This window comes from Myxine glutinosa, chromosome 7, assembly GCF_964187855.1.
Source record: "Myxine glutinosa chromosome 7, kmMyxGlut1.1, whole genome shotgun sequence".
Taxonomy (NCBI): Eukaryota; Metazoa; Chordata; class Myxini; order Myxiniformes; family Myxinidae; genus Myxine; species Myxine glutinosa.
Window position 1 is genome coordinate 147,254,574 of NC_136267.1, and position 17,060 is coordinate 147,271,633.

Genomic DNA, 17,060 nt, shown 5'->3' on the forward strand with positions numbered 1-17,060 from the left:
ACCCGGGATCCTCAGGCACCCACTCACAACTACCGGCTCCCAGAGCCCACCTGCGGCCTCACCTGGCCGACATCCTCACAGTGGTGGAGTGCCCAACCAACTACACACACTAACAGGCTACACGCCCAGCCATTTCCACAACACTAATGCACCCATCCACAACACCATTCTGCAACCGCACCACAAATGCCAATATCCAACCACAATTTACCTATACCCTCTACCTAACACTTACACTACCCGCCCCGGGTATCCGTGAAAGGGGTCCACTCTTCCCCCATCCACACCTTCGCACCATGCACACCACTCCGTACCACTTACTCCAACTCTCTCCACACACCTGTACTTGCACACCTGTGCTCTCACACCTGGTGCCACCTGCACCCTTCTCTCCCCAAGCGCATTCGCGCTGATCCACAACACTCATTACTCACACACTGCTCCACACACCTGTCCAGTTGCACACCTGTGCAATCACACCTGTTCAACTCTCAACCACACGGCATCATCTCAGCTAACTACTCCCCTCTGAAACTTGCGCTTCCCAGTCGTCCCTTTAAACTATTGCGCTCCCTCGTCATTATCATCCATACTAATCTACCTGCGTCCCCACTACAGGTATCAGTCACTAACTAACCTTAACGTCACCTAATGTCATCTTTCTAGATCCCTACAATATAACCTAACCCACCCGGGCTAGTTTTCACTGCCATACACCCCATAAACTATAGCTCCTTTGCCCCCACGGGAAGGGGGGCAAGGATGCCACCCTTACCCACCGGGCCTATCGCTCCTCAATCCCCCAGTCCTCTGGCACTAATAAGCCCCCCTTATTCAGAGGTACTGGGTCCCGCCTCGGCATCTAAAGCCGAGGCAATCCACGGGGGCGCCTGCTCGCCGGTGTAAGGTCTTATCCGGTCGGCGTGGACGATCCGAGGGAGGGCTCGTGGTCCCATTTTGATCTTAATGACCACGTCACAGATTTGCGACAGGACGACTCCCGGGCCTTGCCAGGGGGAGGTGAGCTTTGGGCACCTTCCCTTCCGCCTCCGGGGATTAAAGAACCAAATCTTCATCCCCGGAGCGTATTGACTCCCCTGGCTCCGGTCGTCGTACCTGCGCTTCATCTTCTCCCCCGCCAGATGGAGTTGGCGGCGGGCGAAGGCATGGACTAGCTCCATGCCTTCCTCTAGGTGACGTGCGTACCCCTCCCTCGGCGGGTTAACCACTGTGTCTGGCACGGGACCGCATAGCAAGTCGGCGGGAGCCCGTAACTCCCGCCCATACATAAGCAACGCTGGACTGCATGCGGTGGCCCCGTGCTGGCTGGTTCGGTAGGCCATAAGCAAATAAGGGAGATGTTCGTCCCAGTCATCCTGACGGGTGGCGGTGAACAGTGCCAGTTGTTGGATTAAAGTTCGGTTGAATCTTTCCACCATCCCGTCAGATTGATGTCTTAAAGGCGTTGTTCTGGTTTTCCGAATTGACAGGAGACTGCACACATCTTTTAGCAATTTGCTCTCAAAATTTCGTCCCTGGTCGGTGTGCAACTCCTGTGGAATCCCATGCCGGCACACAAATCCTTCCACGAAGGCCTGCGCTACCACCCCTGCTTCTTGGTTGGGGAGGGCGTAGGCCTCCGGCCACTTGGTGAAGTAGTCCATCACAACGAGGATGTACTTATTACCTAGGCGGGTGCGGGGTAGTGGGCCTAGGATATCCATGGCCACCCGCTCTAGGGGGGCCCCCACCTGGTGTAATTGAAGGGGGGCCCTCATCCTCCGTGCTGGTCCCTTTTTGGCAGTACAGGCGTCGCATCTCCGACACCAGTCCTGTATGTCGCGCCCCATATTCACCCAATAAAACCTCCGGCGTACCCGCGATGTTGTCTTTGTCCTGCCCAAATGGCCGCCGGGGCGGGTACCATGCACCTGTTGCAATATGTCGGTCTTAAATTTGTTTGGGACTACCACCAGCCAGGAAGTTCTATCAGAGGGAACCTCCACCCACTTGCGATATAAGATGTTATCCTTCAATTCCAGAGTTTTCCACTGAGCCCAATATGCCTTTGTTTGCGCCCCGAGGGGGGTGACCTCTTCCCCCTTTGGTCTTTGCCCCAATTTGACCCAATTGAACACTGGCCCCAGGACAGGATCCTCCTGCTGGGCCGTGCTCCATGCCAAAGTTCCGAATTCCTCATCTGCGGTTAGTGGCAAAATTGGCCCTCTCACCCGGGTTGCCCGGACAACGAGGGTCGGGTCCGAATCGCCCAATTGTTCCCTCTCCTCGTGTCTCGCACAAAATTTGCAGTTTTCCCCCAGACAAGGACGCCGAGAGAGTGCGTCCGCATTACCATGGGCCTTCCCGGCCCTATGGGCCACATCAAAATTGTACTGCTGCAACTTTTCCAACCACCTTGCAATTTGGCCCTCTGGTTCCTTGAACCGAAGGAGCCATTGCAAGGAGGAATGGTCAGTTCTAACCAAAAATTTCCGCCCGTACAAGTACGGGTGGAAATGGTTCATGGCAGCCAGCATAGCCAATAACTCTTTGCGAGTGACGCAATAATTTCTCTCGGGCCTACTTAAGGCCCGACTATAATAACCAATCACTCTCTCCACGCCCTCCTGTGTCTGAGACAAAACTGCGCCCAATCCTTCCTGGCTCGCATCCGTGTCCAGGGTAAATGCCCCGTTGCTAGTGGGGTAAGCTAGAAGGGGTGCGGATGTTAGACACCCCTTCAATTTTTGGAAGGCCTCGTGGCACTCCCGTGTCCAATTAAATCGCGTCCCCTTCTCCGTAAGCCGGTGGAGGGGACGGGCCAACTCCGCAAATTTCGCCACAAAGCGCCGGTAGTAGGAGCAGAGTCCCAAAAATCCCCGCACCTCCTTGATGGTACGTGGTGCGGGCCACTCCTCTACCGCTTTAATTTTGTCTGGGTCCGTTTTTACCCCCTCGCGGCCGATCACGTGACCTAGATAGGCCACCTCTCTTGCAAACAAAGTGCACTTACTCGGGTTCAGCTTCAACCCTGCCTGTCTGAGGCACCCGAACACCTGGTCCAAATTAGCTACTGCCTGGGGGAACGTTTGGGCATGTACCAGGACGTCATCCAGGTACACCAGGCATGACTGCCATGGCATGCCGCCTAGTACATGCTCCATCAATCTTTCAAAGGTGGCGGGGGCGTTACACAAACCAAACGGCATCACAGTAAACTGATACAGTCCCTTACCTGTGGAAAATGCCGTTTTCTCCTTCCCTGCCCTATCCATTTCCACCTGCCAATACCCACTCTTGAGGTCCAAAGTCGAGAACCAATTTGAGCCCGCAACGGCATCGAGGGTGTCATCAATCCTTGGCAGGGGATATGAGTCCTTGAGTGTCACGTTGTTTAGCTGGCGATAGTCCACGCAGAACCGCGTGGTCCCATCCTTCTTTTTGACCAGCACAACAGGTGACATCCAAGGACTTCCCGAGGGCTCGATCACGCCTGCGTCGAGCATTTTTTCAACCTGCTCGTCAGCTTCCGCCCTCTTGCTCCAAGGGAGCCGTCGGGCGGCCTGACGAATAGGCCGGGCCTCACCGGTGTGGATCTGATGTTTCACCAGGCCCGTACGTCCAATATCCTCGGTGGACAGGGAGAAGAGGTCCAAATGGGACCCAACCAGTTTGTGTAAGGCCTCCCTCTGGGTACCTCCCAACTCTACGCTACTACGATTTACCATCTCGCAAATGGGATCGGGCCAATTCCTACTTGTTATTGAAGGCTCCCCCCGGGGTCGGCTCGGCTGGACGTTCTCGCCCCTCACTGTCGCGACTTCCTCAACTGGGGTGCAGCCAGCTACCCTCGTGCCCCTTACTATAGTGCGTGGTTCTGTACTTATATTTATTACTCGGACGGCCACTACCGGTCCGTCCGTTTTTACAAGGGTGCGGCCCACGATTAAACCCGGTATGGACTGCGCTGCCACCGGTTCGACCAGGCCGCAGGACTCCTGCCATGTTGGGCGAGCTGCCCACCGGGCCGGCACTATCGCCTCGGCCCTTGGGGGGATGGTCACGGCCTCGGAAGCCTCCAGCTCCGCCCTCTCGGCCGTGCTCACTCCCCCTAACGGCAGCTCTTCTACTCCCACTTGCAGGATCCCCCGGCACAAGTCGATTTTACAGCCGCTGGCAGTCAACAGGTCCAACCCTATTAAACATGGGTCGCACACCTCCGCCACCCAAACATCTATCTCCCTCCTTACCGACCCTAACTTGAGGGTCACAGAACCACGCCCTATGATCGGGGCCGTTACCCCGGTAGCAAGCTGCAAACTATAATTTTGCAGGCGCTGGATCTTATCCCAGCCACCTGCGCTCGAATCAAGGACCACAGGGCTGATGATCGTGGTGCTAGCTCCTGTGTCCACTACGGCGTCTACCCCCACGCCGGCAATTTTGCATCGAATTGTCAGGCTACCGGTTCCAATTTGGCCACAATAAATGACCTGTCGCGTCAATGAGGGCTCTCCTCCATCCTCTTCTGCCGAACACCGCCCTACGTGCCCGACACCTTCTAGTTTCCCGGAGTCTGGCGGGGGGGTGTCTGGGGTCGGCTAACCCGCTCCCCCCTGGGCGGAGTTGAGGACCTCAACCGCCGGGGATCATCCCGGCGCATGGCTCGACAGTGCCGCGCCAGGTGACCCAGACGGTTGCAAGTGTAGCACCTCACCTGGTAAGGTGCTTGTCTCCGGAATTCCAAATTCCCCCCCCTGTAGGTCCGAATTGGATTACCCGCTCGTGGTCCACCGCGGGCCACCTCCGGGGCCGCCTGCCATGGTCCAGGTCCCGCCAGGCGCTGGTCCACCAGCCTCCGGACCATGCCCGCCAGGTCAGGACCCACGTAGGGGGCGGGCCCCCTAAGGGGTCCGCCCTCCATCGGGGGTCCCACCTGGCGGACCGCCATTGCGAGACGCTCGCCCCCCCGGGCCAGGGGCCTCGCTGCTTCCCAACGGGCCGCAGCGTCAGCCGCCTGGCTCAGAGTCTGCGGGCGCCACATGGCGAGCTGTTGCCGGAGCTCAATATCCGGGAGGGCCTGGATAAAATGGTCCAGCGCCAGGCTTTCCCGGGAATCCGCTGCCATGCTAGCATGTGCGATCCCCACTGCGCGGCGAATGTCGTGGGCAAGTTCCCCGATGGCTTCCTGGGGCTTGCGCTTTCGCAGCGCGAGCTGAGCTTTAACAAGCTCGCTCTGCTGTTCTATGCCAAATCGATTAATTAGGGCGTCGCGGAGGGCTGGCAGGGTGAGAGCACCCGCTGGTAATGCCGTCAGCACCTCCGCCGCCGCGCCGCGCAATGCGGCCACCAGGTGTACTCCACCTTCGTCCTCACCCCAACCGTTACCCTTACACACACAGTCGAACTGCGCCAGGTACGCGCGTAGATCACTCTTGCCGTCATACGGCGCGAGTGGGACCTTGTGGGACCACCTCGTATGCGAGTCGTTGCCCGCCGGCCGGACCCCGTGCGTCGCCCCTTGCGGGGTCAGCGCGGGGCCGAACCGGCCGGGCCCCCACAGTACATTACCCCCAAGGGGCTCTCGTGCCTCCCCGGTCCCTCCAACAACTACCCCTGTTGGTGTCGATGCATGGGTCACACCTCCGCAACCCGCTACCCATTCCATACCACCACAACCTTGCTCACCCACACCTCGCACCTCTCGTTCCATACCCTCCGGACCAGCCATACACCTCACTCGTGGCCTCTCACGAACATCCGGGTCTATCTCGACCCCCAAGCTTATTAAATCACCTGGCGCATCATACGCCCGACCATATTGGTCACCACCTACACCGGGTCCTCTTTCTCTTCGCTTCTCCTCCATCACCTGCGAATCCCTCATCCGGTTAATGAGCACATCATCACGATCCGAACACAGACTTTGGACCAATTCTTTTACTTCCTCCTTTATCTCTTTCTTATCCTCTCTCCGTCGCTTCTTAATTTCGCTCATCCTTTCTTCCACTTCTTCTAATTTCTGCTTCACCTCCTTCATCTCTTCGTGCGCCCCTTTAAGTTCTTCCTCTAACTCCACTTAATTTTTTTCTATGTGCTCCCGCACCTCCCGCTCTTTAACCTCCATCACCTCTACCACCTTGTCCATTTTCCTCGTCAGGTCCTCATGTACCGTCTGACACTCTTTTTTAATTACCCCTACGTCCTTTTTCATCTCCTTCTGTGTCGATTTTAAACCCTCTATTACTGCTGTGTTCTTCTTTACCTGGTCCCCCAACTCCTTTTGTCCCACTGTCAGTTGTTCTACTCCCAGCGTCAACTCCTCTATACCCCCTTGCAATTTTACAGTCCCCTTTCTCACCTCCTTCTCCATGCGCTCCTTACAGTGCCTCACCTCCTCGCGCACTCCTCCGACCTCCTCACTCACTCCTCTTCTGATCTCCTCTCCCATCACTTGCATCTCCTGCCCAGATGCCACCCTCATCTGCTCCATTTCCTCCCTGTGAGCATCCAGTTTGGTTTCTACCCCCATTCTGACCCCCTCTATCTGCTGCCCCATTTGGTTAACTTCCCTTTCCGCTTGGTCCCTCATGTCCCTCAATTTGCCTTCCATCCTGTTTTCTAACCCCTCTAACCCATTTTTCACTCCCTCTATCTGATTCTCCTGGGCAGCCATTCTATTTTCTACCCCCATTAACCCCTCCTGTATTTCCCCTAATCTATCGTCTAATTTCCCAAATTTCTTGTCTAATCCCTTAAAATTATTGTCTAATCCCTTAAAATTATTGTCTAATCCCTCACCGGTACCCCTCGCTTCGTCCCTCATTACCCCCATTTGGTTTCCCATTACCCCCAATTGCTCACTCTGAGCATCCATCCGGTTCCCCAATCGCTCACTATCAGCCCTCATTCCCACAATTTGGTCTCCCATTCGTTCCATAAGGGCCCTCATTTGCAACATGAAAAGGTTCGGATCCACCAGGGGCGCTACCACGGTCGCGGGCGTGGACGCCGTGGCCATCTGCGAGGCGCCATTTCGCGCGCCCGCCCCACCGTGCGTGACGACGCTATTTTGCGAATCTGCTACCCTCACTGCTTCGCTCTCCTCTTGTCCCTCAATTTGGTCCTGGACCGACCCTGCCTCACTCTCCACTACCGGACCCCAGCCGACTTGGTCTGCCATAGCGCGACTTTCAAAATTCGGGTTTTTATTTCCGTATAACAAATTCAAATTTCGCCGTTATAATTTCGCGCGGGAAACGCGCTCCGAATCGACTCTACTACAAATTTGGGCCTAATAAATTTAGTCCCGGGTCCGAATCCCACTCCTCGACACCAAATGTTACAGACGTGGCTTAGATGTTATTTACCGAGCGGTTTGGTATGACCACGTCTGCACAAATTACCCGATTATGCTCGAACGTTGACTAAATCGCGCTACACTAGATCAATGAAGGAAAAGGACACAACAGCTGGGATTAAAATGACACGACACCAAGGGTTCAGTTCTCAAGACCTCCGGAGGAGATTATATTCGTTCGGAAGGTCAGATTACAGGGACGAGAGGTACAGCATAGAAAGACAAGCACTTAGACACAATCTTATATTAACCCCAACAGACGACAGATAAACGGGACAAAAGGCTGACTCACACGGGGATTGATGGCTAGGAAAGGCAGGATCGATGGCTCCAGGTGCACCTGGGCTCAGGGACAGAATCGACTCGGTCCGGTCCAGAGATGCGGGAGGTCTCACAGCGCTCGAGGTAGTGACTTGCTCTTCTTCAAGCTGGGGGCGCATCTGACCTCACATCCGGTGAGTCGCTTCGTATATCCGGCGGGGAGTGACACGCCCTCGGCTCGTTAGCTCCGCCCCGTGGAATCGGCACGTTGCTTCTCATTGGGTGCGTGCGGGGGGGCGCCAGGCTCCGCCCTTGACGAGGAGCTGACAGCCAGCCCCTTCGTGGTAACCCCGTGGAGCGCATGGTCATGGCGGCTAACCGAGCTGGTGGGAGGACGCACACTCCCCCCGCGCGCCGTGGTTGTAGTTGTTGTTGTAGCTGTAGTTGTTGTTGTTATTGTTGTTTGGGGAAGAAGATGGAAGGAGGTATGGGAAAGGTCCTAAACTCACTACTGGTGCCATATAATCACATTCTGGTGCAACGAAGAGTCATAATTAATGGAAACGAGTCCTTAACTGACATAGACTAAGAATAACTAGCAAGATGTCCGAAAGTTGTCTACGTGTGATGCGGTGGACCTGGGCACGACATTTAATGGGGGAAAAAGGGGAAGGTCGGTTCTACAGAGTGTTATTTACAGGCAATGGGACTAGGGAATGGGGGATTGGGGATAGTTGGGGAGTATTGGGGAAATAGGGGAATATTTACAAGCGGATATGGAGGCCAAATTCCATATTCGCAACAATATATATATATACATACATATTATAAAAGGAGCGGTGTCTGTCTGTGTTTTTGTTTGTGGTGTTATAACTTGAGAGCGGATGTCAATAAATCCAACTACGGTGGATTTGGATAACTCTCGGGAGTGTTTGTGATTATATATATTGTAACGGTTTTGAGAAGTGTAACGAATTTGAGAAGTGTAACGGTTTTTGAGAAGTGTAACAATTTTGGAGGAAGTGTAACGAATGTGAAAAGTATGGTTTTGTTGTGTGTAACACCCTCGTAATGTAAATAATGGTCGCAGCCGTCCTCCTAGTTAATTCCATGAAACTTACACACAGGCCACGATATATCTTTTTAAATAGTGTATTTCCTTATTCCATGTAGGCTAAATATGTGTTTCCCACTAGATTGACTCTGCATTGTATCAAACGAAATAAGCGTAGGCCCTTTCAATTTCCCCAATCATCTCCGCTCTCCAAAGTTCCTTTCAAAAGCGGTGCGAGTGGTGTTCAATCCCGCAAGCCGCCATTGCCCATGTGCTCATCTCGGAGAAGAGGGGGGGTAGGAGCCGCCAACTCACAGGCGTGGCACGTCGTCATGATCGAAGGAGGAAATCGGACAGCCCTAACAGCCAACCAGCACCGCGGTTAGCGACCCGGTAGGCGTGCCCTCGCAGCCGGCGGCTTCATTCCGCCCGGAGTAATAAAAGCGACTGGAAGGGACTGCTTTAGGAGATGAGCGAAGAGGTGACATACGAGAGGAGCTGTGAGCGGTGAGATGCGAGACTCTCCAAGCCAAAGAGGAGAGGTACTCGGAGAGGAAACCAGCTTTGGAGAGACGCGCTGAGAGGAGGGAGACGGCTCCACCAGAAGGAGAGGAGCAGGTGTGACCGAGCCAGCGTGTGACGTCTAGAGCATCGGCAGCGGATACGCGACGGAGGGTTTTCCCGCCAAAAAACGCGAGGAATTGAGAGCTGCTGCCTCCGACCCTGCCTCCCTCTCCAGCAATCCACCTCAAGCCATACCTGCCTGCAATATCCCCCGTGTAAGTGTGAACGTCGTCTGTCCTAATCGTTGACCTGGGGTTAAGTAAATTGAATAGTTTAAGCTAACGATGCACTGTGTGACTGCTTCTTCCCTCCATTGCTGTAAATAATTTTGGTCGCTCTTTCTTTTTGCTTGTGTGTGTATAATAAATCTGTTCTTCCTCCGTACTCTGTCTTCTTCTCTTTTCCTTCTCTTTCGGTCGCTTTAGAGGTTTCCCGATTGAATATCTGTGGGGCGATCTGGTCAACGTCGGGTGGAATCGGGCCAATTGGGGATCCTGTTAGGTCGCGGTTGGACCATCCGCTCGGCCCATCGTAACATCTAAACCGCGATCTGTAACAATATATATATATATTTATTTTTTACGGGTACATGGACATTGGACACGCGTGTCAAAACTGCAAATTCCAACACGTGACGTGTTACACGGGTATGTGACGTATATATTATTACATATATAAAAGAAAGTTTTTGTTTGTTTGTTTGTCTGCACATGCTAATCTCCTGAACAGTAAAAGATAGGAGGAAACCTCTAAAACAAAAAATGTTGGGACGGGCCCCGGGGAGGTTATAGGCTAGGTGGCGAGGCCGGTCAAGGCCGCTTCGGCCGGGCTGGGCCCATTTCGCAATTAAAAGCTGAGCTGAATTATAGTAGTCAATCTTCTACAGCCATGAGTAAAAGCTGACTTATAGTAGTAAATTCATTCAAAAATAACTAAAAATGCCGGGACGGGCCCCGGGAAGGTTATAGGCTAGGTGGCGAGGCCGGTCAAGGCCGCTTCGGCCGGGCTGGGCCCATTTTGCAATTAAAAGCTGAGCTGAATTATAGTAGTCAATCTTCTACGGCCGTGAGTAAAAGCTGAATTATAGTGGTAAATTCATTCAAAAAGAACCTGGGCAATGCCGGGTGCTTTCGGCTCGTTTATATATATATATATATTCAAACCCGCTGTCATGACTTCCATTGGATTGGCATAAAAAGTAAAGCTAAACCATTGTAGTAGTGTTTATATGGTACAACGCATTATAAAACCTATAGGACACACTAAAAACACCTGCTGTCATTCAACAAAACATTTACGACATAAAAACAGAAAAGCTCCAGCTTGGCAACAAGGTGGTAGCCTGTTGGCTCACCTTGCTTTATACAAACAAAGAAGAAAGCTGTGATTGATACATTAGCATGTCGACAGATGAATAAACTACAGATTCATCAAGCGGCACATAATGGGTTATTCATGATTGATATCCCTGGCGATTTGAACAAAGCTCCCGGTTTCACGACAAAGAGGGCGCACTTTTTAAAACCCCGAACATTTTCGAACACTTGTACGTATTACACACACACACACACACACACCTTTTACATGCAACTTTAAGCTGTACATAAAATCTTCTAGAATCAGATATTTTTGTGGTTTAACAAACAAACTGCATGCATTCTCAAAGCAATACAATACAACTTATACAAGCAGATAAGGATGTCCCGGAAATGGAAAAGCATGTCCATCGGATGAAGAAAGAGCAATAAATCTAAACCAACGTAGACAACATCTGAGCAGAAATGTTTCATCTCTCATAAACGTAAAACACGGACACGTTCATTTACCGGCGGACCTGGAGATTTCACAACATTCAAGGAAATGCACAATTTAATTCACAGCAAGATGCCACAGGGAAGCAGGACTTCCGAGCAGCTATTACGATCAGATTTCCAAGAAAATTCCAAGTGCTTTTTGGAATCATCTGCATTAAAATGCAGTTTGTGGGAACCAATCGGGTCGATTTATGCGATAGTAACAATTGAGTGACATCTATAGATGGTGGACAAAGCTGGTGGACAAACTGGTGGACAAAGCCGAAGTATTCAATTCTAATTATATTAAGGTATTTGCCAATGAAGGCCTGGATCTTGTCCATCGAATCGGTGATATCAGTTTCTTAAAGGACATTTCAACAATTTCCAACTCGGTGAGCTATTGTCCTGCAACATTGATGCGAACTTGGCCCAAGCCCTTCACAAACTGCAAGACCTAACTTTCAATTAAGGTTAGGGCAGGAAATTTGTAATTTGGCCAGGGTGCCATGATAGCTTGCCTAATCTAAGTGAAGGACACCGTGCGATCTTTAACGTCCACCAAGCATTGGCACCAGAAGCGTTTACGTCCATCCGAGAGATGGGACACACATTAATTAATCACCCTTCCTGTGAAACACTGGGATGACAGTTTGAAGCTGAGTCGAGATTGATGTTGCTGACCATCTGATCGATAATAATATGCTGCCAGATTTAAAATCTATTTAGTGTTTTCACCAGACACTCCTGCTCACTCCTACTGTTACAGGAAATTACCAGGCATGCGGAGAAGCTTTCGATGCATCATGACTGTGGTGAAGTGGTCTACCTGGAAATCTACAAGGCATTCAATACGATCTAATTAAAGCACAAATAAAGAAAGAAAACCAAATTGGTATACAGAGTAAGAGGTTTCTTCATTCTCGGGAATGCTGGATTTTATGAACTAGTACACCCGCAGACTCCGGGAGGGGCAGGAAGGGTCATTCCTCTTTGGGGTACATATATTACAGTCGATCTGTGGTCGGGTCTCAAGAACATTGGTTGTGTGTTCATTTACCAAGTTTATTGTGAATAGATCGCCAAATGGTTTAAGCATTTGAGCAAGCACTCCATTCAAAACCGTTAAGGAACGGCTGGCTTGGCAAGCGCTAACTAGCTGCTTGGTAAAGGAGCACAACATGAGCTTCTCCCTTTCAGTTTCGTATGAAACAGCAGGAGCGAGCTTCAAAAGTTCCCTACGAAAAATGCCACGGTAGCGGCAGAAAGGGCCATGTTATTAACCCAACATTTGTGGGTTATATAGAGTACAGTAGATCTTCGCTCAGTTCTGTAAGTAAACCTTACTTCATGGATGTCGGGATTCCTCCAAATTTATTCATTTGGTGTTATAAAGAGCATTAAGCAACTGTTTAAAAAGCTAAGCGTACGTGTTTGTGGTTTATAATATTTTTACTTCCTGTAGAAGCCGTTGCTCCCACAGAAAAACGCTGTTATAACTATAAGCTATTTATACACGTCATCACTGCAGGAAAAACGCCTTGGGGAAGTGGGACATTATTAGTATTAATATTGTTTTGAAATAACATTAACATTATGCGATTATCATTAATTTTGTTATTATTATACACGTCATCACTGCAGGAAAATCGCCTTTGGGAAGTGGGACATTATTAGTATTAATATTGTTTTGAAATAACATTAACATTATGCGATTATCATTAATTTTGTTATTAAAAGCGTCTTTGGAAAAACGGCACAATAACTTTTCTTTGGAAATATGCCACGATAAAGCTAATTTAACATTTATATACACCTCAACATGCAACCCCATTGAACGGCAATGGCGGGTAAACTCGCTTGGGGGGGGGGGGAGAAAACCCCCTTGGGGAAGGGGGGGAAATTGTATGCACTACAACTTTCATTGTGTAACCCTTCGTCATCCTGTCAAGTTTGGTTGAGATTGGATAAGTAACGACAGAATGTATTGGCGTCAAAAGGTCATCAGACAGACAGACACAAATGGCGTATTTTAGTATGATGACCGACTTCAGAGAGTCATGGTAGAAGGATCTCCATCCATGTCAGCAAACATATCAAGTGGTGTACCGCAAAGTAGCATGCTCAGTCAGTCCCCACAGATGAAGTTGTTCCCCTGACGACCCACAATTTCCAAGAGGATTTTGATCAAAGTTTGTCAGATATATGGCTTCTTAGATTCAACCTGGAAAATGCAGTCATGCCCAATGGGAAGAGAATCCATCAAGCTGAATACATGATGGGATCAGCAGGCAAAATAATTACACTTGCTTCAGTTGATCACAAAGCCTGGTGTTGGCTTTAAACCGTTAAGGTCGCTGGCTTGAGAGCTTAGGGTCCTGAGTTTGAGCCCCTGTCATGCCGTTCAATTAATACCAGGTGAGAGGACTCAGTCATCCTTCTAAGGTCAGCAAAATGAGTACCAGCCTAATGGGAAGAATGAACGAGCCATTCAGGATTGTACCCAATAGCTTATTGCTAGGAAACTGCTTCGGCAACTATATGCATCTCAGGGGCGGATCCAGGAATTTAAAGACGGGGAGGGAGGGGGGGGAGTGGGGTGCATGAAACTATAGCGCTGGGGAGGGGGGGGATAAAGGGGGGGTCTGGGGATCCTCCCGCAGGAAATTTTAAAAAATTGATCGTCAGAAACGGCATTTCGTGCGTTCTTGGAAGTTTCTGCAGTAGCTTGTGTTCTTCCCTGGTCCAACAGTTCAGCAGATTCGCACCGCCTGCACCCTCATCCTGGATCGAAGGGGGGGGGGGGGTGCGCACCCCCTGCACCACCCCCCCCCACGGATCCGCCCCTGCATCTAAAGATGCAAAAGGAGTGGTGTTGTTCTTCTTCAGTTGATTATAAAAATATCCTCCAGCTGTGACTTTTCAAAGAAATCTTCTATTTTATTGACACAGCTGAATGAATGATTGGATTAATATCGAACTTCATTCAAAACAGATCCTTACTTTTGTACAAGACCATAGTATGACGACCGTTGGAATATTGATCGATCAAGTGTGGAACACTCACATCGTTCAGCATATCAAGCAGTCGGGAAGTGATGAACGCTAGGCATCCAAGATGACTCGGTGTTTCAAGGACAACTTATTGCCTGAAAAGTGAAGTTATGTGGTCAATACGAAGCCATTCACTTCGTAATCAAAAGCTCGATTAACAAAGGAATTTCCATCCCGAACTTTGCACCGTTGGGTCTAAAGTTCAAACTATGCACGCAAACTCGTGTCATGCACAATGCCTCTCCATTTTATTCCCACAACTTTTAAAGTTCAGATGTCATTTGCCACGAAAACCAACATTTACCAAAAACGCCTGTTCAAAAATCTAACTCCGAGGTCAAAAGTTTTCAATGGAAGCAACGAGGACCGACCAAGCAATTTCTTTCCTGGAAGAGAAAGCACACACATCAACAAGCGGAAACACAAAGGATAATATTTCCTGCTGTATTGAGTTACTACGCACGGAACAAAGGTAAATACACTTCCGACAATGGTTTATTTTAACACCATAAACGGTGGTGGTAATTTCCTCTCCAAAAAAAACACAATACAAGTACAAAAAAAGCAGCAGGCAGATGAAGGGGCGAGTCGGTCGCCTCGCTCCTGGAGAGGAAAGTGTCGGTGTTGTGCAGGGTTACGGCTCCAGTGCGAAGGCATGCCGACAAGTCAATGGCTAATTTTAACCTGGGATCCCACTACTTTGAACAAACCTGCATGCGCATGATGCCACCACAACTTTTGGGACAGGAATAAAAAACAAAAAACGCAGGTTTTCTTCAACAGGATGGCATACCGAGGTTACCTTTGCCCCGTCGAATGTGGGTTCGATTCCCCGATCCAACTATAAATTGCCAGGTCGGTTGCGCGCAGTCAGGGCATCGCGACACTGAGCGCGCCGTCACTTGGATGGACATTAAGCAGGGTGTCCTGCCTGTCTGCTAGCATTAGTTGGTGGACGTTGAAGGCCCCACGCCGTATTTTGCGATTCCGAAGAGTACGCGAGTTATCGTCGTCCTCCCACCTACCTTCTGGCTCGTGAAAGACTTCAGCCAAAATCTTTCCCCAACAAATCCCACAGCAAAGCGGGAATAATTCTTCCAATTCCTTCATGGCCACAATTTCCCGCATTCTTCTTGGCCCAAATATTTCACGAACCAGCTGACCAGGTGTGTCTTTCAACTCAGGTTAAGGTAGGAATTTGTAGTTTGTTCAGTTTGCCCCCGATAGCTCCATTACTCTTCCAGAAGGACATTGTGGGATCTTCAACGTCCACCAACTAATTTCAGCAGAAGCGATGCCCAGGTTAACGTCCATCCAAGGGACGACACACATCGATGAATCAACCTGCCTGCGAAACACCGGAGTTTACAGTTTCCAACCCGAGCGAAGGTGAGGAATGATTGGGGCCGTTAACTAGGTAGCTGTAGTAGGGTTATCAGTTCACAACCGGCGATTAAATTCCAAATATTGTGCCAATGTCAACAGCGCTGTCCCAATCCTCGGTTGTCGATGTCGTATTGAGCCATTCCTCAAGAAAATTGCTGGATTGAGATTTACCTCCAATCTTCAGGCAGCATTCCAAGTTGTTACACCGTGAACAAGGTGCTCTGGGTTCGTCGCTGTAGATTTTAAACGTTTAAAATCGACAAAGTGATATTTTAAAGACGAAGCTATGTGGGCATGGAGTATCATCATGAAGGTAAACAGGTGAATTGGACTGAATGTGCAAGTGAAATGACTTCCTCCAATAAAAAGTACCTGCAACAAAGCAAACAATCGGTCATTCGTGCGCAGCCTGTGGCTGCTGGTTGCATCATTTTCTGCTGCTGATGCAGTGCCCCCTGTTACCAGTAAGCTGGTACTCATTTTGCCCACCTCATGAGGACGACAGGTAGCTGGGTCAACCCACCTGGTGTTAATTCAACGGCGTGACAGGGGCTCGAAGTCAAGACACTAAGATCTCAAGGCAGTCACCTTAACCGGCCAACACCAGGTAGTTTCAGCGAAACGAGTGCAAGGTGCGCTCGGCGCGGGTTCCCGTAGGATGGACATAAGGTAACAAAACGGACATGGAAGGAAGAGGGTCGTGCCCCGAACGACGCGATTTGGTGGCGTCCCGCACCCCCCTCCACCACCACGACAACACCGGCGATCATCGGGGACGACACAAAAGCGATAGGAACAAGAAGAAGGTGAGGAAGAAGAGCACTCGAAGGTGTCCTCGTAACGGCACAATTTAAAAGACAACAATAACAACGAGGATCCCCCCGCAGCGTGAGCGCGAACTGCAGCACAATAAGGGGGCTACGCGGTGCGAGGGGCCAAGCTGGAAGGGGGACATTTTAAAAACAAAAGGCCGAAGGTACCGAGCGAGTTGCCAGCTTACCTGTCCGCAGAACAGCGAGCACGGAGAGCGCAGCGAGGATCGGAGCTGCCGCCTGGCACGGCGCCATGGCGCGGATGGTGGGCAGGGCGGGAAAGAAAGGGAGGGAGAGAACGGGGGAGGGAGGACGATCGGGGGAGGGATGGGGAAAACTGAGAGAGGGGGGAGGACCATAAGACAAGGGGAGGGAAGTGGACGAACATTAAGTTGTTGTTTTTCGCCATCACGATGACAATGCTTTCTTCTCCGTTTTAGAGTAATCCGAATGACTGTCCAAACCAAAGCAAACACTAAAACGAATGAAATACAAAGACACAGCAAGATTGGGGCTCATGGGGGGTGTAACCCTCTAACTGACACGTTCTGACCAGAAGCTGAGACGATTGCTGCGAACTACGCGACGATGGCTGACAAGCATTGGATGAATAATAGAGATAGAGCTGGAACACGATGCCATCTGGCGCATCATGATCATGGCGCTCTGGTGCGAGTTGGGGGTAAGGCCATCGGGATAGGATGGGCATGCTGGGGGTTTGGGAGTGAGGTGAGGTGGGGGTTTGGGAGTGAGGTGAGGTGGGGGGTTGGGGGTGA

At 50.7% G+C, this 17,060-nt stretch overlaps 1 protein-coding gene across 3 annotated transcripts in view; it reads right to left on the bottom strand.

Annotated features, from left to right (window-relative positions):
• Nucleotides 1-16,604, bottom strand: part of LOC137415615 (activin receptor type-2A) — a 187,618-nt gene extending 171,014 nt beyond the window's left edge. For all 3 annotated transcript variants that reach the window (XM_078782392.1, XM_078782391.1, XM_078782394.1), the window contains exon 1: nt 16,473-16,604. In XM_078782392.1, coding sequence (XP_078638518.1) covers nt 16,473-16,539 — 67 coding nt within the window. In that variant the 5' untranslated portion in view covers nt 16,540-16,604. The remainder of the gene's footprint in view (nt 1-16,472) is intronic.
• Nucleotides 16,605-17,060: the final 456 nt, after the last annotated feature.